Here is a 22,724-nt window from a genome sequence, read left to right on the forward strand (position 1 = left end):
GCCATTGGGTTACGTACTTCGTCTGTTCGTTGTATTTTATTTTTAACTACTTTCTCGTATCGAAACTATCTCAGATTAATTATTGTGAGAAGATCGTTATATACAAAAATTTGTAAATGGGAATGACTGTTGTGCTTGGACTCATATCTTTCTAAAGGGAGAGATTAAAAAACTTTATCAGGCTATCAACTGTGAAAATGACGAATGGGCTAATTGCTTGAAAATCTTGTTGTCCTCAACTTCAGTGATAAAAGCTTAGCTGGTTTTCATTATCCAATACAGAAAAATAAAGAAGCAACTTAGCTGGTTTTCATTATCCAACACAGAAAAATAAAGAAGCAACCATACAATTACAAACTAGCAAATAGAGAAGATCATATCAGCTGAGAAACGGGAATCTCCGTACAATTGTGGACAAGAAATATAATCTTAAATTGATGCCACATTGTGTACGTGTGGTGCTCCAAAGTCATGGTTCTTTGACTTTTGAGAGCAAAAACAAGATTGCAGATGCAATAGTTTCCAACATTTAATCCCTTTATAATGCAAAATTTCCAATTTGTGGGCTCAGAGTTTTTATTTTGGTGCAATTGAAACGTGACTCGAAACAGAATTTGAGTTATTCTCATTTCAACATCATGCCAAGTCTTTTTAACCCAAAGCGCCGGACCAAGTTGAAGAATGGCTTTTCAAACAGTTTCATGATTGAAGAAGATGAGAATTGTGGACCAGCTTGTTTCAAAGGAACAGGGTTGCGTACCCTGCAGAAGCAAAAATAGATCATTTCAGAAATGGGGCGACTTGATTATTACATTATGAATAACAAGTACCCTCCCAATATTAAACTAAAATCCCCTGCAAAAACTTATATTAATTTGGTAAAACTATCTGTACCGACGACTTCTTGCAGCAAAAGGGTACGTCTTATTGATATAAAGGTGCAAATCGGCGGTCAAAATGTATCTATAACACAAACCAGGACTAAACAAGTGCCAAACTTTTAAAATTCATTACATCAACTTCAAGACATGGAATTTGGGTTTCACAGTTTCTCAAAACAATCATCAGAATAGTTTACGTAAGCGATGTCATGAACTAATCTCATTAACCTATTCTTCATTGAAAACTCAAAATAAAATTATGAATTTAGGCCTTTGATTTCTTCCCTTTGACTTCAGGGGCTGGTTTGTTCTTGAAAGGTAGGAAGGTCTTTCCGCCCATGAAAGGTTGTAAAACTTCTGGTATGTCCACACCATCTTCCCTCTGGTAGTTCTCAAGAATGCAACACAAGGTTCTCTCAGTCGCGGTAAGAGTGGAGTTCAATAAATGAACATATTTCTTTGTCTGCTCATTGCTCTGCAAAAGCACAAAAACACAGCAAGGTTAATATAGAAAAATGCAGCTTAATGAAATTGTCCATGCAGCTTCTAAGTGGAATGTGCAGACCAGACAGTTATATATGACCCAGTGTAAAAGTCACTTATTTTCTTACCCGATTAAATTTCTTAAGGCATACATAACCAAAATATTTATGTTAAATTAGACATACGATCAGCAGCAAAGAGGACTCAGGACCTACCTTTTTCTGCCCATATCGAGTTTCTAGTTTTCTTGACTGGTAGTCTGTACAATTTGAACAAGAGACCAACTCCCTGTATGTCTGAGATGCAGGGAACCATGCTTCCAGATCATACTTCTTTGCTGCAGCATCATTCAAAGCACCAGAAACGATTGCGACTACATGATAGGGGAGGTTTAACTGAAAATCGCAACATTCAAATTGATCAAGTTTAGTAATGACACTACTAAACAGAAAATGTTCATCAACATTAATTGAATCCATAAAAAGGTATCCATCTTTGTTTTACAATAAGCGGGGATTGCTGGTGTGTCAACCTCCGACTTATAAAATTACAGACATGCACAACCATGCATTATAACCATTTTCCTCTGTAAAAGTAGAATGAGAGTAAACTTAAATCAGTTCAATGTGCTACAAATGCCATTTGACATTCAAAAGTCACCTGGTCACTGAACAATACTTTCCAGACTCAATAGATATTAAAAATATATATGCAAAGGAAATAAAAAAGTGATCAGGGAAAAGGATATGATACCGATTTATAAAAATCCTCGGAGTTTTTTATCATTTCCTCATGCATTTCCCAAGAATCACTTCCATCTGGGCTTGTAATACAAAACTGTTCAACTTTCTCAAACTGATGAACTCTAAAAATTCCCAAGGTATCTCGACCGTGTGAACCAGCTTCTTTACGGAAACAAGACGAGTATCCAGCATATCTGAGAAAAGAATCCTAAAGTTTAATGAACAGAACACACAACTCACTCGTTTATAGCCAAAACTTCCAGCAAGATGTTACAACCTTAAGGGTAGCTGCGATGGATGGATCCAATCATCTATATGATATGAACAAAGTGGCTGTTCAGCTGTAGCAATCAGATATTTGTCATCACCTTCACCGGTTACCTGTTCCACAACAACTAAATCAAACGTCATCCTCACATTAGGCAAACAAAATGTAGGAATAATGATTCCAATGATGAATTCATTTGTATTTTCGAATGAAAAAATCCACACCAAGTACAGTCTCTTGACAAGTTAATCATCAAGCAAAGCCCGTCTATTTATTAATGAAAAACAAAACTTCACAAATACAACAAAAATCATGTAAATGAACAAACTCTATGTGGCCCACACAAAAAATGTTGGCAATTACAAACATTACCTTGTAAAGTTCCTCGTCAAATTGTGCTAATTGAGCACACTTTGCCATGATATCTTTTCTCATAAAAAATGGAGTCTGCAATTCTGTATATCCCCTTTTCTCAAGAAAATCAAGACCAAAGTTTATCAGAGCTTGATTAAGGCGTACACCAGCACCTTTCAGGTAAAAACCTCTACCCCCGGCCACTTCAGCACCTATACATTTTAAGCAGATTGAGTTAAAAGAACAGGCTACTGTGTAATTAGGCAATATAGATTATACATGCCATGCCATGTTAACTTAAACTATCCATAAATTTTCCAAGCTTTTTCAAACCTCATAGACCAAGAAACCAAGTGGAGTCAATACCTTTTTTCAAGTCTGCGATCCCAAGAAGCTCAACAAGCTCAACATGATTTTTTAGTTTTGGCTCCATTCGCTTCTCACCCCATGATCTAATCACAGCATTATTTTCCTAAAACACATAATAACACCATATATCAGAATAAGCATTACATAGAGCCATGGTAAAAGCACAATCAATGTGCCAAATCACTACCTCATCATTACTGATGGGAACCGAATCATGCACAAGGTTTCCAATGACTTCCAATTTTGAATTCAACTGTGTTAAAGCTTCTCTAACTTCTAATTCTTTCTCTGCCGCCAACCTTTTATTTTCCTCTGTGTCCTTAATCACGTCAGTTGCATCCTCACCAGCCTTTTATCCCAGAAAATTATAAAATTCAGTCACATAATCCATAAATAACAAAAACCAAGAACTCAATATAGAAACATACCAACTTAAAGAAAACAAAATCAAGCTGCATTTGATGGCACTAAAAGAATCTGTTTTTATTTTCCAGAGCAAGAGGGAATGAAATCTTATTCAAATTACTATTGACCTTTCTAGGATTGGGAAGCACAATTTTAATTAAGTTTCCACACTCAAGTGTCATATGTGAGTAGGCAAAGGAGTCTGCATTGCATTCACATGCCTACAAGTGCAGTCGTGCACATATTAATACAAACACTCAAGTAAGCATCCAAATCACCACTGCAATTCGATGCAACCACACAGAAACTCGTGAAGCCATTTCCTCATCCATTCGAAAATCAATCTTCTGAATTTTTTTTTTAACTTAGTGATTTGAGAACAATTTTCAGAAATCTATCCAATAATTAAAGAAAATTTAGGAAACGAAGAAATTAAAATAAAATAAAATAAGAGAGAGATGAAATACTGACAATCCTTAGCTGAGCAACTCGCTTGTTGATCTTGTTGAACTCTTTCCGAAGATTCTCGAGCTCGAATTGACCTAACATTTAAATATAATCACCAGAACAATCCAAACTTTAATACTAAAAGCTCATGAAAAGGTCAGGCTTTTAGAAAATGAAAAAAAAGAAGCTCAGGCTTTCTGAACCAACTGAAAAAAGCTCGGGCTTTTAGAGAGAGAGAAATTACGCTGACGCCATTCTTTGTCGAGCTGGATGACCTCGTCGACGATCTCGACGCCCTTGAAACGACGGCGTTGAGATTCGCGGATGATTTCGGGGTTGTTGCCCTTCTCTTCTCTAAACAGATTGATGTCCAACATTTTGTCTACCTCTGCTTGCTACTCCGAGTGTCTGATTATCTATGGATGCAAATTGGAACCGAAAAGAGTTGGGAGCTAAAGAAAAACAACGCAAGCAAGGAATAAACTGTATACTCTGTTACTGATAGTGGCAAGCCAAAACCCTAATATCTTCTTCTTTTTTTCTCCTAAAACAAACAATTGAGAACAAAAAAAAAAAAAAAGACTGGGCCGGTGATTTTGGGCCCATTTGACCCGACTTTTGTCGGATCCACCCCTTTTTTTACTGTTAATTCAGGCAACTTTTTTTTTTTTTTTTGGGTTCGTTATTCTATATGTGTTGATTAATCGATATTTATGTTTATACAACAACAAAACTTTCTTATTATTATTATTTTCATAAAAATCTGATTTTTGATTGCCACGCGTAATTAATCGATATTTATGTTAAGGGGAATGCTAAAGAACTTTTTCTCGACTTTTTTTGGACTTTCTATTTTTTACTTGACATGTGTTATTTTCCTTACACTTAAAATAATGTCATTAATATATTATACAAAAAAAATTCACAACTTTCTTACAATCTTATTAAATTTTTTTTTAACGTTAAATTTTTTTATTTAAGAAAATATCTGCTTTAAAAAAAGAAGAGGAAATGTCCTTTTTTTTAACGTTAAGTTTAGACTCTTTTTTTAATTAAAAAGAAAGGACATCCTCTTTTAAAAAAAAGCAAACATCCTCTTTAAAAATAATAATTAATGTTAAAAAAATTACAAATTTAATAAGATGGTAAGAAAGTTGTGAACTTTTTTTTGGATAAATTGAATACATTTAATAAAAGTAAATTTGGAAAGCATAAGTTAGCTTGTATAATATATTAATGACATTATTTTAAGTATAAGGATGTTAAGCAAAAAATAGAGAAGATCCAAAGGAGAAGATTAGAGAAAAGGTTGCTAACATTTCTCTTATGTTAATTAGAGGTTCACTGATGAGCAAAAGAACACAGATAAAAAATATGAATTTTTTTTTTTTGTTTGTAAAGTTCTATTTGCACCAATAAGTAAGCTTTTTGATTAGTAAACCAGTTGACACCTCCTTTTCGTAGAGTGAACTCTCAATACAATTATAAAAAATAAAAAATAAAAAATAAAAACAAAGTTGGAAATTGGAGAACCCTATTTTCTTCCTCGTTTCAAAATTCTATTACTGGGTATGTGAATGCTTTCTTATTCACCCAGCCAGTGTCAGACATACATAACTAGAATACAAACACTTTCTAGAGCCAAATTTCTATTGTACAACAGCTCCCAGAAAAAGAATGTCGCTCAAAATACAAGAATTTGGATCAGAACTCAGTACGATTAAACCAAGCAGCCGACGGGCTTTTATATCTTCTAAAACCCAAACTTAGATTTTCTTTGTGACCGTGATGTTGAGAAGCCTCTACCTTTTTGCTGATTGATGTTCATCCTTTCACTCAGCAAAACAATGGTTACACCCTAAAGGCCATGTTTCAGAGGGAACTGAAGGATTTTAATGGCAATCTCAGCCAAAGTGCATGTCAAAACAAAGTCCTCATCACTTCAACATGATTTTTTCCCATCAGCTATAACTCAAGTGGGGCAATTTCGGAGGATCAGGACTAATCAAATTTGTCCACAAGTTTGCAAGCGTCAATAAGAAGTGTTCCCCATTCCACACCACCATTTTAATACCTGAAACATACAAACAAACAAATACATTAAGAGAACATAAAACCAGAAGCTAGTTTTGAGATGAAGTAAAAATATATAACCACACTTTCCTTGAGCTAAAAGAACTCCCAATTTACTAGATGAAGCAAACCAAGTATCCACCTCACATATCTTAGTTTAAATGTCTCTTTGGTGACTAAAATCAATTTCTGCATACCTGGCACAGCTCCTGCAGTTAATAGTGACAGTGAACAAGTAGGTTGTTGTCCATTAACAACATGGTTTTGAAGTGCAAATGCATCAATATGATGAACATATGTCATGGACTCAAGCAGTGCGTTAACGGTTCCATCATATTTAAAATCAATTGTATCTGCAATACTCTTGAGAGCTTCATTGAGTCCCGAACTTGACCATAGAGTAGAACACTCGTTCAGAAGAGCAAACAAGCTAGAACTATCTGAAGAATGTAATAGAGTCCATGGCTTGTACAGTTTGGCTGAGGTTCCAACAACTAAAACTACTCTGTAAATTTCTCCAAGTGCAAGGATATACTGCTTGCCTGTGTTTCAACCAAAAAGCAAATTAAAGATAAAATTTGTGAAATAACAATTATTACTAGGGATGTCATCAAGAACAGGTACTTTGTGAAAATACCTTGAGGATCAGACAATATTTGATTCTGAACATTATTTTCTATTGATTGCATCCAAATTGAAGAACCATGTTTCAGTTCTTGAGCACAAATAGATACTATTTGAGACCACGTGGAAATGTAATTAGATTGCTCCTCATTTGATCCCAATCTAAGAATCCTTAACGTGGATGCTGCATGTCTTGAAAGTTCAATTGATGATCTCAAATCCTTCTCTGCCTATTCAAAGCCAAAATACAAGCAGCGTCAAGCCAAGTCCTTTGAAAATGGAAACAGAAAATATAAACTTTCAATTATGAATAATTTGACATAACAAAAGTTCCTTGATAGACATTGGAAGTGTTTTTGTGCATTTGTTTCTGCCTTTTCTCTTTATGATGATTGCTGTGTAATTTACAAACGAGAAATGTTCCATGATTTTACATCATATCAATGCCAAGACACATACCAATGACAATCTTTGTGACAACTGATATTCTGACTCAAGAACTTGGAACTTTGGATCCTTCAGAACTTTATGAAATTCATTAAGGCATGCATTTCTTTGTGAAGGATTCCCTGACTGGAATTGATCGGAGATCATAATGTCTTGATGCAGTTCATTATATAATTTCTACAACAAGAGACAACAAAAAGTTAATTAGAAGTAACTGGCAAAGTTACAAGCCACAACAATACCAGTCATTTCAAAACCAAGCACCATAGCATAAACTTAAATCATCTAATACCATGTGTGTATTTCAAATCTCAAATAACAGTAACAGAAAAGGATTGAGTTAATTACTCACAAGTTGAATATTTTCATTATTCATAAAAGTATGAAATCCACCAACATCAGTTTCTGATTGTCACAGTTCATGCTATTCTCTAATGATGATTCTCAAGATAGTCAAAATATGGAGTTATGTATTATAAACACAAAGATACAACAAGTGAAAGAGTGTTATTCTCCAATGAAGATCATTATAAATAGCAACAACAAGAAGTAAATATGAAATTGCAAACCTAACAAAAGCATTCATACAAAAACCAAGCTCCTTATTAGAAAGATCTATTAGCTAATGCACCATGGAGTCAATTGAGTTATATATAGGCATAAGAGAAGTAAACAGCCCAATGATAATGAAAAAAAGAATAAAACTAAAATGGTCATATAAAGCTACAAACCTGGATTTCCTCTTCCAAAGCCTCTACTGTTGTATCTTCGCCAGAAAGAGTAGCACTACTTTGAGCTTTCTAACAAAATGCACATTCAGATATTTAATACTGTTAAAAACTTGATAACAAAAGGGTCAGACTCCAGAGCAATTTACTGACCTTATTGTCAAGATGGCGGAGTGCAAGAAAGTATGATTCATCTTTCAATTTGCAATAGAAATCCACAAGATTATCCAGCTGGACTTTGGTCAAGGAATTTTGAGGTGAATGTTCAAGATTAGTAATAGAAGTTTGGTCCTGATCTCTTGAAACAGCGTCCTTAAATTCCCAGGTATCATCATCAAAATCATCATCACCCAAAACAGACTCCAACACTGTTGAGGCAGGATGCGGAGGATTTTCAGTTGCTTTTGGGGCATGAATTGCATTAGTGTTCTGGTCCACTTGACTGTATAAGCTTGATATTAGATCAGTGATGGATATATTGGGCACAGGGCTTTTGGCGGTATTTATTTGGTGGGATACAGCTGCATGAGTAGAAATATCTTCACGGATTGAGGAATCATCAGTCTCCAGTTCTTCGTCTCCAAATATGGACAGGGGCAAGGCTTGCCGATGACTCTCCAATGTTACCTCATTGTGCTGTAATATAGAAGGAAAACAATTACAAGTTAGTAGATCATAATTAATAGAAACTTCAACAACATACACAAAAGTTTGCTAACGAAAGTTCAAGCATTATGACGAAGAATGGATGCTGTAAAATTCCTCCTTGCATAGCCCACCATCACCAAAAAAAGAAAAAGAAGAAACAATGAATTCGAGTGTACACTAATACAATCGTTTAAACACCACGATGGTAAAGTTGCTTTAGATAAATAAAGAATATGCAATATGCTCTCACTATGATGGTTATATACATCTCAGTTAAATATCAAAATCATACAGAACTTCATCAATAAAATATATATCTGGAGTAAGCACCTGGATTTCATCACTAATTGCAGGCGGTTTTATATTCGTAGGAGGATTACAGGCAATCACTGACTCCCCCTAAAATCAAAATGGAAGTATGACTATTCATTTCTGTTGAAAGTTTTTAAAGTAACTTAAAAAAAAAATGCATATAAATCAAGGTCAAACTAAATCATCTACCTCAAGCTTTGATCCAGATTCTGAAAATGCATCCTTAAATTCCCAAAAATTGTCATCAGACTCAACATGGTCATTGGCTGGGGAACAACTCGAGCCCTTTGCAATGTCATCTTTCTTGTCACTGGAATATGAATCTGAGACTATAAAATCTTCAGTGCCAGAATTTGGGATGAAAGGAAATGCAAAGTTATTTTCACCAGACTTGTGAGAAATTCCATCAGATCCAGCAAAAAACTCATTATGAGCACGAGCACTAACACCATCTAATGAGTGCACATCTAAACCAGAATGGATGGCAGCCTTTGACTCTCCCTACAACCAAAAAGTAAGTATTATAAGACATGCTTGTAAAAAGTTAACATTTTAATAAACCAGACCAAAACTACAAAGCCAAATCACACTAACACACCAACTTATGCTTTGATCCATTTTCTGAAAGTGCATCCTTGAATTCCCACACATCTCCATCAACTGGAGAAGAATTGGGTACAGTTTCAGCGTTGTTTGGCTTGTTCTTTGAGTGCAGATCCAAGAAAAAATTATCTTGAGTTACAGGGCTTGGGTTGAAATCAAATGAAAAACCCCATTGATCATTTCCATGAGATGGAACAGAGACATTATTAAATTCAGGAGCATCAATTCCAAACCCCCAAGTAAGTCCAGTTCCCCCAGTATTTTCCTGCCATTCTCATCAACATTCAAATTAGGATATGTCAGACTTGGTGGCCCAAATGAAAATCCGACTTCTAATGTCTAATGGCATGGTACAATATTCCAATGTTTAATGGCAAAATTAAGTTCCTATGTGAATGCGCAATTGCAAATTGGACCCTAAAGAACAAAGACTGATTGAAATGTAAACTAGCTCAAAATTTCCAACAAAATTTCAAAATGGTGGCACAAAAACAACATAAAAACAAGACATGCAACATAAAACAATACCCGCCTGGATTCCTAGGTGTGTGAATGCATTTGGTTCTACTTTCGATCCTGCTACTTCCACAACCCCTTGTTCCTGATATGAACAGTGAAATCAAAATAATAAACAAATAAACAAAAACAAAGGCAAAGGTCATAGCTTTACCAATGCTCCATTTGGTGTTAAGCAATACGTATAAGCAGATTCAAAAGCTAAATGGAATTGTTCGTCACTTATCCACCTAGAATTCACTCATTTCAAAACACACAGAGCGAGAGAAATTCTAATATCCTCTCATTACAGTTTTCTCTGAAAGCAAACAGAGTGCAAACTCTAAACAAACAAGATCAATCAAATCACCAAAGAAAAAGCCACCTTACCTTAAAATTCTCATTGCTAACCTGGCGCTCTGAATCCGCAGCTTTGAATTCCCAACCATCATCATCCTCCTCATCAAAATCCCCATTTCCTTCCTCCCAATCGAATTTCAACCCATTTGCATTCGAATTCGAATCTACACCATCAAATTTCAAATCCAAACCATTCGAAACACCAAATTGCCCATTTTTGTTGGCACTCAGAGGATCAAATTTCAAATCCAACGCATTGGCACTAAAATTCACCCCGTTTTTGGTCGAATGAGGAGTTCCAGACCCCAAATTCGAATGCGAATCTACACCATCAAATTTCAAATCCAAACCATTCGAAGCCGAATTCAAACTACCAAATTTCCCATTTTCATTTGGAATCAGTGAATCAAACTTCAAATCCAACGTATTGGGACTAAAATTCAACCCCTTTATGGTCGAATTAGGACCACCAGACCCCAAATGCGAATTCGATCCATTTTGAACCACGAATTTTGGATTCTGACCATACAAATTCGCAATCAAATCGTTAATCCCAACACTACTCACATTCAAATTCAACTCGTTTTTTACAAATCCCTCATTTTTTGTCAAGCCGGTCGCAACGTCCCCAACCCTGGACTCGCCCGCACCAGACTTCTCTTCTTCCTGCTCTTCCCCAAATAACGATAACGGCAGAGCTCCCTGAGGCTTCATCCAACGAGTCTTGTCAACCTTCTCGGGCTCAGTGTCAACCCGGCTTGGCTCGGAATTGGGTCGGGAAGGCGCCGACCCATTAGCAATGTTGAAAAAACCGAAAGGGTCGTAGGGTATTTGGGTGGGAGGTGATTGGGAGTATGTGAGTCCATGGAGTGCACGGCCTGAGTTTTGATCTGACTTGTATTGTGGGTTACGAAATCGCCCCAATCGTCATCTGAGACGGTCGAAACTCGTCCATTGATCTTGGGATTGGGATCGACGGCGGTGACGAACTTGAAGTCTCCGAAGCCCTCGGCGTCGTCGTCCTCCGCCATTGCTCTGAGGGCTTTGAAGCTCTCTCTCTCTGTTTCTCTGTGTCTATGGCTTTGGTGTTCTCTGTTTCGCGCAGGTTTTGGTTTTGTTGCTTGTGGGAGTCTGACGTGGACCATCGATCCAATACAGCTAAGCCAAAGTTTTTTGTTGTTGGAAAGAATGAGAACTGAGAGTCTACGAAATCTAAACATATTTGGACGACATACATTAGAGGTAAAAAACAATTAGAATGTATTTTCGTTTTTAAAATATCATTCTATTAAATTCATGTTTTTGATTGAATTTTTCAAGTAATTTGTCATTTATTCATTCGTCCTTTGATAGCGTACTTAGAGCATCTCCAATAGATATGTCAAATTGTCATATGAACATAAAATAGCAAAAATTGAAAGTTAAAGTTGCTGCAACTGAGTAGTTAGATCCTACGTGGATTTAAATGTTGGAAGAGATATGTCAAAAATAACAAATCAAAAAGCTTGATGTCAAACATTATTTTGATTTTTTTAAATCATGAATCTCACTATTATTTACTCTATTTTTAAAATTTTATGCTTCATATGGGTCCAATTTGTTTTTAAATATATAATAAAATAATATGATATTTGATATTTGTAGAGTTAAATTTGTTCCAAAGTGTCAAATTAACACATAAAATATCATATTCAAATTTAACATTTTGCATTTGACATCTCCAAGATGCTCTTATGAATGTGTCCATAATTTTATACTTATATATAAACAAATATATTAGAGTTAAAAATTTAAATTAAGTTTATATATACCACTTGAATTTAATGGAAATTAATTTTATTCAAGAATGGCAATCCAAGGTTTAAAAAAATGGGAAGATAGTATTTGTTATTTTTTGGAGTCATTTTCAACCACTAAGCCCAAGCATATGTGTATGTTGTCTAATTATTTTATTTTATTTTAGTGATGAAAGCATGTTGTCTATGTCTAAGATAAATTGGCCGAAAGGTGGCGAAAATTGGTCATAAAGAACACACTCGCCGGGAAATGTCTATACCGGCTAATATTTGTCGGCAAAGAATAAACTTCGCCAGGAGAGGTTGATCCCTACGAAAATTGTCGGGAAAGAGCAAACTTTGCCGTTGAAAAGAATGAGAACTGAGAAATAATTGCAACGACAAACAATTACATCATACTTTTAAATCAGAAGAAAAAGTTGCACATTCTTACAATAGTGATTAAGAGAAGGGTAAAATCACATCATTATTTTTTCACAAATTCCACCAACACATAATCAGAGAAAACAGGAGAGCAATTCAGCAGAGCAAAATCAAGAACAACCCCAGCAACATGGCCATCATGTAATGAACCATGCCAATTGCAGCCAAAAAGGAGCACCAGAAAAGCTTCCACTTTCTGTGTCAGTGCTCAACACAACCACCACCCAATCATCCTCAGTGCCAACCCCAGCTCCTGTGTACTTAGAACCATTCAGATATTTGGCATATTGGGTGTGAGTGTAGTTTTTTATCACAAGATCTGGGTCCCAGTTGGGCACACAAACGGGCAAGATGATACCATCTGTGGTGGTGTTGATGTCTATGTGGCACTTCTTGATGAGCTTGTTGAATTTTGGGAATTTTGGGCCATTGCCTGGCTCTATGGCGTAGTCGTCTGCACTGGAACATGGCTGGTCTTCTAGCTCATCTGCAATTTCATCAGCTAGACATTCTGCATTGCTGTTCTTCTTTAGTGATTGCTTGAAGCTGTTAAGTCCTTGGAAAATTTTGTCTTCTTCTTCTGCAAACCAAGAAATAAGAACACTTTCTGTTTCTCTTCAAACAGACTAAAACAAATATGGAAAAATGGGAGACAGAGAAAGAGAATACCATTACAAGATGCTGGATGAGAAAGAAAGAGCAAGCAATTGAGAAGCGCCAGGAGAAACAAGCTCAGTTTATAAGAGGCCATGGTTTCAGTGCTTGCTAGGACAAGGCCTTGTGACAAGAGGGTAGATAAAAACACACCAGAGGGAAAGAATAAGAAGATGGCTTGCGGTTAAGATTTTCTTTTAGAGACTTTGAGCTGAATATTGTTCCTCAATTCTTTGCTTTCTGTGAGTTGCCTTGGCTGCCAAGTTGTTCCAGGTGCAATCTCTTTTTGTTCGTTATACATAACTTGGAAAAGTGGATAGAGTTGCTTCTCTCTCTCCCTCTCTCTCTCTCTCATATCTCTTGCCTAGAGAATTCTGGTTGACAAATCTTATTCAGAAATGGCATAGTTAAGATCTATGTACCTTTTAGCTGAGATACTACAAAGATGCCCTGCCTGCATAATTACATATCTAATGCAAATAACAGATTGAAATAAAAACATATATAGTTCAGGAATTACATACAATCTGAATCCTTCCATCAAAATACACTCATATAAAACTACCAAAAGTTGCATATAAGGTACAACATAACAAGAACAAGAGCAAAAGACACAACTTCAACTTCAGCTAACCAAGATAAGAGATACTCCTAACAACAAGAAGACCAAATAATGTCCAAAACCGAACATTGAAACTAAAGATCCTGCTGCATTAGCAAAGTTTCCACTTGGGTTAGATGAGGCCAAAACCACCACAGCCCAATTATCCTCAGAGCCAACCCCAACCCCACTGAACCTCGAATCGTTCAGATACTTTGCGTATTTTGGAGAGTGAGTATAATTGGTTAGCACCAGAGTTGGGACCAATTTAGGCACACAAACAGGCAAAATAACCCCATCTTGTGTGCTGTTGGCATCGATTTTGCACTTCCTTAAGTGCTTGGGAAGATTGGCGAGTGGACTCTGGGAGCTAGGCAGAATGTTAGCACCGTTGGTGGGGCTGCTGCAAGGCAGGTCCTCTATTTCATCAGCAATTCTATCTGCTAGGCAACCTGCGTTATCGTTCTTGACGAGGACTGGCAAGTTTAGTGATCTTCGGTAACTGTTAATGCCTTGGAGAAGATTGTCCTCATCTTCATCTGCAGGCAAATAGGTGTGTAGTAAGCTTCAGAATTGGTTAGCCACATAAAGTCTGAAATCATACCAAATGCGACAAGTTTGGTCCTCAACTAACTTAATCACCAACTGAAGCTGTCCAATATCATTAGCAAAATCTAATAACTAATAATCAGGCTTGTCCTGCTATACATGCATGCAGAGAGCAGAGTACATATACAACTCAAATAATTCCTCACAGAAAAGAATGACTTCAAGAAAGAGAAAGGGAAAGGAAAAGTGAGCACATACCACTACCATGCACAAAGGGAGAAAGTAAGAGAAAGGCATGAAAAAGCACAAAGAAGAAGAAGCTAAGTCTGATCAGGGAGGCCATGGTTTCAATTAATGCAGAAAGTCCTTTTGTGAAAGTTAGAGAATAAGCTTTAGATAAGAATGTACCAGAGACAGAGAGAGGTGGAAGAAGTGAAAGACTTGAGATTATTTTATGAGGTGGTTTGAGTTGAAAGAGCTTCCAGGTGTTTAAGTGTTGATCAATTGCACAACGATAAGCTTCGTGTCAGATTGACAAGTATCAGTTGCTTGGCCAGTTGGCCTAGCACGTGGACAACATGCAAAGGCATGCCCCCAAAACCCAGAAAAAAACATCGAAGAAAAATCAGTTACCTCAAACAATCAGAGGCTTTGGTTCAAGTATGCTCTGTTCAAGACTTCATTTTTTTTCCTCTGTTTCCTTCTCTAGTGTTATGAGCCCCATCCTGATCACTCCAGGAAGTCTCTTGATTTTTTCACGCATGGCCATGTCAACACAACTGTCCCCTTTCACATATGTTTACTCTGCATGTAAAGGTCAGGACACGTAGAAACAGCTCCCTGCCACCTGTTCTTCCACGTGTCAATTCAAATTTCTATATAACCCCATATCAACATTTTGCACTACCACAACACATAGTTGATCCTATCCTCATCAAGAACCTTAACAAGCAGATCATCAGTGTTTTCTTGTTCTAAAAATTTTCGAGAAGAACAATGGCTTCAGGTGGTAAACAGCAATTCCCACCTCAAAAACAAGAGACTCAGCCTGGGAAAGAGCATGCCATGGACCCCACCCCTCAGTTCACAAACCCAGATTACAAACCCTCCAATAAGCTCCAAGTACTTATAATTTTTGTTATATATAGTGATAGGTGCTTAATTAAACTTAATTACCAGCTAACAATTAAGTTTTGCAGGGGAAAATAGCGCTAGTGACAGGTGGTGACTCTGGGATAGGGCGAGCTGTGTGCCATCTCTTTGCTCAAGAGGGTGCAACTGTGGCCTTCACATATGTGAAGGAGCAGGAGGACAAGGACGCACGTGACACAATGCAAATGATCAAGCAGGCCAAGACTTCTGATGCCAAAGACCCCATGGCACTAGCAGCTGATGTGGGTTATGATGAAAACTGCAAGAAGGTCGTTGATGAGGTGGCCAAAGCCTATGGAAGCATTGATATTCTGGTTAACAATGCTGCCGAGCAATACAAGGCAAGCTCAGTTGAAGATATTGACGAACCCCGTTTGGAGAGGGTGTTCAGGACCAACATATTTTCTTATTTCTTCATGACCAGGTAAATAAAAACGAAACGAAAACGAAAGCTTTACCAAACGAAGCCCTTGACATTGACAACATTTTTATTATGTGCTAGGCATGTTTTGAAGCACATGAAAGAAGGTGGCTCCATAATCTGCACAACATCAGTGGTGGCCGTACAAAGGAAATGATAAGCTGCTTGATTATACTGCAACAAAGGGTGCCATTGTGTCCTTCATTAGAGGACTTGCACTTCACCTAGTAGGCAAAGGCATACGTGTCAACGGTGTGGCGCCTGGACCAATCTGGACCCCGTTGATCCCCTCATGTTTCGATGAGGAAGAGACTGCACAGTTTGGCTCTGAAGTGCCAATGCAGCGCGCTGGGCAGCCGTTTGAGGTTGGCCCGTCCTACGTCTTCCTTGCTTCCAATGCTTTCTCTTCCTACTATACTGGCCAAGTTTTCCATCCTAATGGTAATGACTATTTGTTCATATAAACATTTAGTCTGACGTGCTGCTGCACCCTTGTTTGTATAGTAATTTTGCTACATATTTATTAAAAATTTTGCCAATTTTTGTGATGTTGCAGGTGGGGTTATTGTGAATGCTTGATGGGGTTTGACGGAAGGAATCTTTTAGGTGGTGGCTTTTTGTGTTTTGGGTCATAATAAAGTAGCTAGTACTATGTTCTTGTAAGGGTAAGAGTTGTGTATGCAGAGAACGGTGATGAAATGGGTTAATTTGTAAATGTCTGCTTCTGTATCTATTAGCTCAGGTGTAATGTATGTACATACTGTATGCACTCTTTGCTAATAAAACAAATAAGTTAAAGAGTTCATAAATGTATAATCTCTGTGCAGGACTTACAAAGTTGAATGTTAAAATTATTTAATTACATCACTCCCCAAAATATATGAACATTTATTTCTAATATCACAGCTGAGCAGAACCAAAAAAAGAAAAAGAAAAGAAGCTGTGTGTTCCCTTCAAAAGTTTGAAGGCGAAATGCATGCACTCAGATTTAAAATACAGAAGACAACAAACCAATTTACAGATCAGTCAGCAATGTAGCTCAGATCTTAATAATTTCCACACCAATGGCAGCATAAGTTTTGTTCTTCAAGCCCTCTTCATTTCTCCTCCTCTGATTTGATCTTCTGGTGTGAGTTATGTCAATGTTTCAGAGGATATTATTAGCGCATCATCCTGGTCACTCTAGAAAGCCCCTCTTGATTTCAGGCATGGCCATGTCAACAAAGCTGTCCGCTTCCACAGATGTGCACACTGCATGCGACTGTCAGGACACGTAGACACTGGTTCCCTGCCACGTGTCAAATTCAATATCCCTATATAATCCTATTGTCCAAATCTTGTGTACCACTTGCATGCTTTCCCTTTTAGTTTCCTCATTATCAAGAGCCTTAGCAAGCAGATCGTCAGCTTTTTCTTCCTTCTCTCCCAAAATCCACCTCGGAAATCACTGGAATATTAAACCACGCTCTCCGGCAACTTCTTTGAAAAGTCCCATTTGAAGAGTTTTTGGAAGAACAATGGCTTCTGGTGGCAAGCAGCAATTCCCTCCTCAAAAACAAGGAACTCAGCCTGGGAAAGAACATGTCATGGACCCCAATCCTCAGTTCAAAAACCCAGATTACAAGCCCTCCAATAAGCTCCAAGTATCATCACATATAATTCAGCTTAGTTAAGAGCTTAATATTAATTAGTAGCTAATAATTTTGTTTTGCAGGGGAAGGTGGCGCTAATTACAGGAGGGGACTCTGGGATTGGTCGAGCTGTGTGCTATCTGTTTTCTCAAGAGGGTGCAACTGTGGCTTCTTCACATATGTGAAGGAGCAGGAGGACAAGGACGCAAATGACACAATCCAAATGATTAAAAAGGTGTAGACTTCTGATGCCAAGGACCCCAAGGCCCTTGCAGCCGATCTGGGTTATGATGAAAACTGCAAGAAGGTTGTTGAGGAGGTGGTAAAAGCCTATGGCCGCATCGATATCCTCATCAACAATGCGGCCGAGCATTACAAGGCGGGCTCTGTGGAAGAGATTGATGAGCCCCGTTTGGAGAGGGTTTTCAGAACCAACATATTTTCTCATTTCTACATGACCAGGTAAATACAAATAGAAAACCAGAATGTTACACCAAACATGGTCTTAACATTTTTACTGTGAATGTGTGAGGCATGCTTTGAAGCACATGAAAGAAGGCAGCTCCATAATTTGCACAACATCAGTGAAAGCCTACAAGGGACACGCCCAGCTGCTTGAGTATACTTCCACCAAGGGAGCCATTGTGGCATTCATTAGAGCACTTTCTCTTCAGCTGGTAAGCAAAGGCATTCGTGTCAACGGTGTAGCTCCGGGACCCATCTGGACACCGTTGATTCCGGCATCTTTTGATGAGGAGAAGATTACACAGTTTGGCTCCGAAGTGCCAATGCAGCGAGCTGGACAGCCGTATGAGGTTGCGCCGGCTTACATCTTCCTTGCTGACAATGCTTTCTCTTCTTATTACACTGGCCAAGTTCTCCATCCCAATGGTAATGATCTGTCTGTGATAATGCATTTGGTCTGATGAACACCCACCCTTGTTTGTATTTTAATGGCTATTTTGTGATTTTGTAGGTGGGGCTGTAGTGAATGCGTGATGAGGTTTGTGGAGGAGTCTTTCGGCTGGTGGTTTTGGGTCTTTTGAGTCATAATGTGTTAGCTAGTTTCTGTTTCCTTGTAAGGGTAAGAGTTGTATATGTAGAGAATGATCATGGAATGGTCTGTACATGTGCTTTCTGCTAATAAAATATGAAAAGAGTTTTAGTTATGTTGCTGGGTGTCTGTTTGACATGTAAAAACAATTCTAAGCTCTGCGGAGCATAACATTAACAAACAATTCAAGTCCGGCCTCAAGGAATTGCATATATATGCAATGCAACGATCTGGTTTGTGTCACAAGAAATCTATGCAGAATTTGCAAAGTCGAATGTAACAATAGGCATTGCATCACTTCCCCAAAAGATAAAACATTTATTTCCAATATCACGAATGACAAAAGTTACATTGATTGACTTGCACCGAATTGGCATATATTTAAATTATTAATTTGGAACAAAAAAGCTGAGAGTTCCCGTCAAATAAGCTTGAAGACGAAAGTCGATCAGATTTGAATGCAGAACACAATAAGATAATTTACAGATCAAACAGTGCTTCTGCCCTACCAGTCAGCAATGGAGCTAGATCTTACTCTCACCACTTGAGATTCAGCTTAAAGGTTAGGATGAATCGCCAAAGCAAATTTCAACACCATTTCCACCAATGGCAGCCGTCAAACAATGGAACCCACAAGACTCCAGTTCAGAAGTTACTTTATCAACAACAGTTCCTGATAACACTGATTCATGTGGTTAAGAGAAACAATGTTCAAGACATGAGAAAATAAGAAAATTGTTTAGGCAAGCTAGTCTATCTAGCTTCATATAGTCAAAGACTTTTTAGGCAAGATAGTTTAATTTTGGCAAAATTTTGAAAAATTCAAGCTCATTAAACCATATCAAGGCATTCATCATGAACTGTAAAGATAAGAAACTAAAAATAAAAGGAATCACAAAAAGGATACAGGTTGGTAATAGTGTGAGAACACAACCTCCACCCCCAGCTCCTGTCAATTTCGAAGCTAACTTGTATTTGAGCGTTGTCCGAAGAACGGTTTCAATTGAAGCATGGCTGACCCCCATACATTGGAGCAAACCTTGGTTCATTTCCATCAACTCTTCTATTTTTGATTCCTTTTCAGTTAAGGAGAGATCATCAGGAGCGGGTGATCGGATGATCGCAGCCAATTCCGTGCTGATAGAATCAACTGCATTGAACACAGAAGCCATAGCTTCTGGATGCCTTAAGGTCCTCTCTGAAACACCAGCAACTAAGGCCTTTGTGTTCCTCCCAACTTTTGTGTTGGTAATAAGCATTTTCAGTGTCATATTTGTTTTGATGCGAGTTAGGCTACCTGATTTGAACTTGATCATATTGCCTGTTGCATAAGAATTTTGCGTTAGAAAATCAAATGCAGTTAATCCCTTCCCTTGAACAGATGAGGAAACTAAATACTCCATGGTTAACATTTGAACTCTAACAAACATGTCAACCTGAATCACTATAATTAAAGGTTATTCAGAAGTTTCTAGATTAATCATGATGAACCCAAAATGAGAATCCATGACCCCTATAAAATCCCACTCAATCTTCAAATTGAAGTTTTCTTAAACATTATGCAAAATAGTGTAGTCTTTTACAGCCTATATATAGAATAACTAAGCATACTTAAGATGAAGATTTAGGATCAACTGGTTTGGTGGGTAAGGTTAATTGCTATAGTATCCCTAAATATCTGATTACCTATTTGAAAGGAGGCTGCTGACAAGCAGCTTGAAATGCAGAAATTCAAAATTACACAGTTCTGGGTGAACCCAAAAGAGATCCAGGATCCAATGTGGATCTAGTTGGATTATCGTCAAGGTACTAGCAAGCACTAGTAAAGTAGTTCCTTCATAAATGAAAAATGGTGGCTTGGACAGCATTGACAAATTTCCCTTTTACCATTAGCTTTTGGACATCATTCATATTTAATCCAGAGAAACTATATATCTAATTAATTCCAGCATTTTATAATTCAAAGATTCCAGGAAAGAAGATTAGCAAAAGAAGAAGAAATGAGATATTGATGCAAGAAGATATAATTATCTGACACAAGTCAAAAACTAACATACCATATGTACTAACTGTATTGTCAATTCCAGATGGCTTTCCATGGATAATCCTTTCACCTTCAAAAGCCCATTTGTTCAGCAATTCAAGTTCACTTTCCCCAAAAGTTAACCACCCTTGGTGGCTCAAATCCAGATTTACAGAGTCTGAGAAAGAAAGAAGAGCAGCTGACAATGCAACACATAATGCTGCAGATGAACCCAGGCCTGAACCCAAAGGAAGTTCAGACGTAATAACAACAGTCGCAGGCTTATATCTGATCAATAAAGAGAAGAAATTAGAAATTAAGAAAATAAAAATAAACATCCAATAACTAAAAGCATTCAACTATATAAACAAAAAATGGACACACACCCTTGTATAGATGAATACAGCCAAAGAAAAGCCAACACTCCAGCACCAAGTCCAATTTTTGCTTCTGGAATCTTTAGTTCATCAACTAAAGCAGCAAGTGATCTAAGTGACTCTATTGAACATGAGGTCGGCACTGATGAGTTGGGAATATCTTTTTCTGATAGTGCTTCTTTAATTCTACCAATTGGCCATGAAAACTCTAATCCAACATCCTTGAGCTGGAGTCTTAGTGCATCATCATTGTCTATGAAAAAAGCAGGAAACAGCAGTGAGAAATTCATTCAATATCACTTGAGGATATGAATCCCATTAGTTTCCAGATCAAAAAAGTTATCGTTCTTGAAAACATATCCCTGAAAGTAATCAGATTTCTAATATCACATAAACCCTGCAACTAGGCTAGCAGAGTAATCCACGAAATAGATTTATACATCATATCAAAAGGGTTAATCATATGATTTCAAGCAATCCAATAGGCAAATGTTAAGCTCACACAAAGACAAACTTTTGCATTGGTAAAATCACAAAGCACCCATGAACCCAAGTAGAAATAAGTTTCAGATACACAATCATCTCATTCAAAAGAAAATACAATAATGATTCAAGGAGAGACACGGTTAACAGAACTCAAAATTGTATCTTCCGAATGACATCGCAACCATAACCCAAATCAAAACCAATCCCAAAGGCACCAAAACCAGAACAAACCAAATAAATAAATCGATAGATGGAAGAAAAAAGAAAAAGAAGAAGAAGAAACCCAAAATAGCAAGAGAGAGATAGAGCGTACCAGAAGGAGTGGGAAATCGAAGAGAGACATAGGTGTAGAGGTCAATGGAGGAAGCAACGGCTGTAGATCCATGAACAACAGCATGTTCACCCGAGAGGATGATTTTCCCAGGAGCTCTAGCTTTCACTTCCATTATTCTCTTCAAAATTCAGTTGAATTCCACAACCAATCTGGTTATTGATTGAATTTCTCTGTGGTTCTTTTGGTGCTAATTACTTATAAACAAACAAACAATCTCACTGACTATGAATGTGAGTGTGTGTGTTGAATTAAATCAGTTAAATGTTGGAATATGAATTTATTTGATCCATACTCGTTGGAAAGGTCGCATTTAGGCTGCTGCTGCTACTCAACTCAACGCTGTTGGCCTCATTATAAAAAGGGGTCCTTCCGATTCGCTTGTTTGGCTTCTTCTTTTTGCCATGCAGGTGGTGGCGCGTGGATGAACGATCCGCGGGGACCAGGCCACTGGGTTGGTGAAGAAAGGGCAAAATTCGGTGACCTTTTTTTTTTTTTTTTTTCCTGCCAAGTCAGTCTCGTACACTTTTTCGTTTTGTTACATAAGAAAATTTCACCTTTGTATACAGGGGTTTTTGGCAAATTTGCATCCAATTCGATATAGATTGAATCCAATTCAAGTGCAAATTTGAAGCTAGAATCCAACTGAATTAGATTGGCTTTCTACGATCAATTTCATAATGATGAAATTATATCAACTTGTGAATTTAGAGGTCTTACTTAATCTCTACTTATTTCAAAAACAGATTAATTTGAACTGGATTTGATCGAATCAGTTGGTACAAGACACAACATTCATACCAATCACAACCATCTAGTTTCGTCAGGTAAAATCCTTATCTACGTGATTAGCTGGAGACATCAAAATGGTGTTATTCTTGTGACATGCAAGTTTTTTTGCAAGCACTGATAGACAAAACAAAGGAAAGTATATAAAATTGTATGGTATACAAATTCCACCCATAATTCCAGATGTTACGAGAGTG

At 37.3% G+C, this 22,724-nt stretch overlaps 6 protein-coding genes and 2 pseudogenes across 8 annotated transcripts; 3 read left to right on the forward strand and 5 right to left on the reverse strand.

Moving 5' to 3' along the window:
• Positions 1-408: 408 nt before the first annotated feature.
• On the reverse strand, positions 409-4,472 carry LOC103344647 (seryl-tRNA synthetase / serine-tRNA ligase). Of its 2 annotated transcripts, XM_089046453.1 has the most exons (10): positions 4,195-4,472; positions 3,975-4,045; positions 3,286-3,447; positions 3,096-3,201; positions 2,748-2,941; positions 2,385-2,488; positions 2,118-2,301; positions 1,580-1,759; positions 1,163-1,356; positions 409-758 (listed from the first exon to the last, which is right to left on the reverse strand). In XM_089046453.1, the coding sequence occupies exons 1-10, from the start codon at positions 4,325-4,327 to the stop codon at positions 626-628; spliced, it is 1,461 nt and encodes a 486-aa protein (XP_088902579.1). In that variant the 5' UTR covers positions 4,328-4,472; the 3' UTR covers positions 409-625. The 2 variants fall into 2 exon arrangements, with proteins under 2 accessions (XP_088902579.1, XP_008246480.1); XM_008248258.3 differs by lacking the exon at positions 409-758 and having other exon boundaries at positions 902-1,356.
• A 903-nt stretch (positions 4,473-5,375) lies between these two features.
• Positions 5,376-11,370, reverse strand: LOC103344648 (uncharacterized). The gene is given in 12 exon segments (XM_008248259.3): positions 5,376-6,024; positions 6,221-6,565; positions 6,661-6,877; positions 7,107-7,271; positions 7,826-7,894; positions 7,976-8,458; positions 8,801-8,869; positions 8,972-9,283; positions 9,381-9,650; positions 9,918-9,986; positions 10,271-11,106; positions 11,109-11,370. Coding segments are annotated over 12 exon segments (3,111 nt in total). The 5' UTR covers positions 11,272-11,370; the 3' UTR covers positions 5,376-5,911.
• A 1,011-nt stretch (positions 11,371-12,381) lies between these two features.
• Positions 12,382-13,286, reverse strand: LOC103344649 (putative GPI-anchored protein At5g19250; annotated as a pseudogene). The gene is made up of 2 exons (XR_016123275.1): positions 13,129-13,286; positions 12,382-13,039 (listed from the first exon to the last, which is right to left on the reverse strand). The product of XR_016123275.1 is annotated as a putative GPI-anchored protein At5g19250 (transcript).
• A 301-nt stretch (positions 13,287-13,587) lies between these two features.
• Positions 13,588-15,238, reverse strand: LOC103344650 (Glycoprotein membrane precursor GPI-anchored). The gene is made up of 2 exons (XM_008248263.2): positions 14,522-15,238; positions 13,588-14,253 (listed from the first exon to the last, which is right to left on the reverse strand). The coding sequence occupies exons 1-2, from the start codon at positions 14,604-14,606 to the stop codon at positions 13,739-13,741; spliced, it is 600 nt and encodes a 199-aa protein (XP_008246485.1). The 5' UTR covers positions 14,607-15,238; the 3' UTR covers positions 13,588-13,738.
• Positions 15,239-15,259: 21 nt separating this feature from the next.
• On the forward strand, positions 15,260-15,843 carry LOC103344651 (glucose and ribitol dehydrogenase-like). The gene is made up of 2 exons (XM_008248264.2): positions 15,260-15,385; positions 15,463-15,843. The coding sequence occupies exons 1-2, from the start codon at positions 15,260-15,262 to the stop codon at positions 15,841-15,843; spliced, it is 507 nt and encodes a 168-aa protein (XP_008246486.2).
• A 121-nt stretch (positions 15,844-15,964) lies between these two features.
• LOC148921206 (NADPH-dependent aldehyde reductase 1, chloroplastic pseudogene) lies at positions 15,965-16,396 on the forward strand (annotated as a pseudogene).
• Positions 16,397-17,710: 1,314 nt separating this feature from the next.
• On the forward strand, positions 17,711-18,612 carry LOC103344654 (NADPH-dependent aldehyde reductase 1, chloroplastic-like). Its single transcript, XM_008248265.3, has 3 exons — positions 17,711-17,929; positions 18,000-18,358; positions 18,444-18,612. Exons 1-3 carry the CDS (start codon positions 17,922-17,924, stop codon positions 18,464-18,466), a joined length of 390 nt encoding a protein of 129 aa, XP_008246487.2. The 5' UTR covers positions 17,711-17,921; the 3' UTR covers positions 18,467-18,612.
• A 207-nt stretch (positions 18,613-18,819) lies between these two features.
• MK (mevalonate kinase) lies at positions 18,820-22,112 on the reverse strand. Its single transcript, XM_008248266.3, has 5 exons — positions 21,721-22,112; positions 20,931-21,174; positions 20,579-20,832; positions 19,429-19,842; positions 18,820-19,203 (listed from the first exon to the last, which is right to left on the reverse strand). Exons 1-5 carry the CDS (start codon positions 21,851-21,853, stop codon positions 19,085-19,087), a joined length of 1,164 nt encoding a protein of 387 aa, XP_008246488.1. The 5' UTR covers positions 21,854-22,112; the 3' UTR covers positions 18,820-19,084.
• Positions 22,113-22,724: the final 612 nt, after the last annotated feature.

The sequence above is a fragment of the Prunus mume genome, linkage group LG1 (assembly GCF_029339155.1).
Source record: "Prunus mume cultivar Tortuosa linkage group LG1, ASM2933915v1, whole genome shotgun sequence".
Classification (NCBI taxonomy): Eukaryota; Viridiplantae; Streptophyta; class Magnoliopsida; order Rosales; family Rosaceae; genus Prunus; species Prunus mume.

Coding starts and splice junctions, on each gene's coding strand:
- LOC103344647 (XM_089046453.1), bottom strand. CDS start 4,327: ATGTTGGACATCAATCTGTTTAGAGAAGAGAAGGGCAACAACCCCGAA. Junction 2,489..2,747: donor TTGACGAGGAACTTTACAAG/GTAATGTTTGTA, acceptor GTTGTGGAACAG/GTAACCGGTGAAGGTGATGA. Junction 2,302..2,384: donor CCATCGCAGCTACCCTTAAG/GTTGTAACATCT, acceptor TTCTTTTCTCAG/ATATGCTGGATACTCGTCTT.
- LOC103344650 (XM_008248263.2), bottom strand. CDS start 14,606: ATGGCCTCCCTGATCAGACTTAGCTTCTTCTTCTTTGTGCTTTTTCAT. Junction 14,254..14,521: donor TCCCTTTGTGCATGGTAGTG/GTATGTGCTCAC, acceptor ATTTGCCTGCAG/ATGAAGATGAGGACAATCTT.
- LOC103344651 (XM_008248264.2), top strand. CDS start 15,260: ATGGCTTCAGGTGGTAAACAGCAATTCCCACCTCAAAAACAAGAGACT. Junction 15,386..15,462: donor AACCCTCCAATAAGCTCCAA/GTACTTATAATT, acceptor TAAGTTTTGCAG/GGGAAAATAGCGCTAGTGAC.
- LOC103344654 (XM_008248265.3), top strand. Junction 18,359..18,443: donor CCAAGTTCTCCATCCCAATG/GTAATGATCTGT, acceptor GTGATTTTGTAG/GTGGGGCTGTAGTGAATGCG.
- MK (XM_008248266.3), bottom strand. CDS start 21,853: ATGGAAGTGAAAGCTAGAGCTCCTGGGAAAATCATCCTCTCGGGTGAA. Junction 20,833..20,930: donor CTGTATTCATCTATACAAGG/GTGTGTGTCCAT, acceptor TTTATTGATCAG/ATATAAGCCTGCGACTGTTG. Junction 19,204..19,428: donor TCTCACACTATTACCAACCT/GTATCCTTTTTG, acceptor CACATGAATCAG/TGTTATCAGGAACTGTTGTT.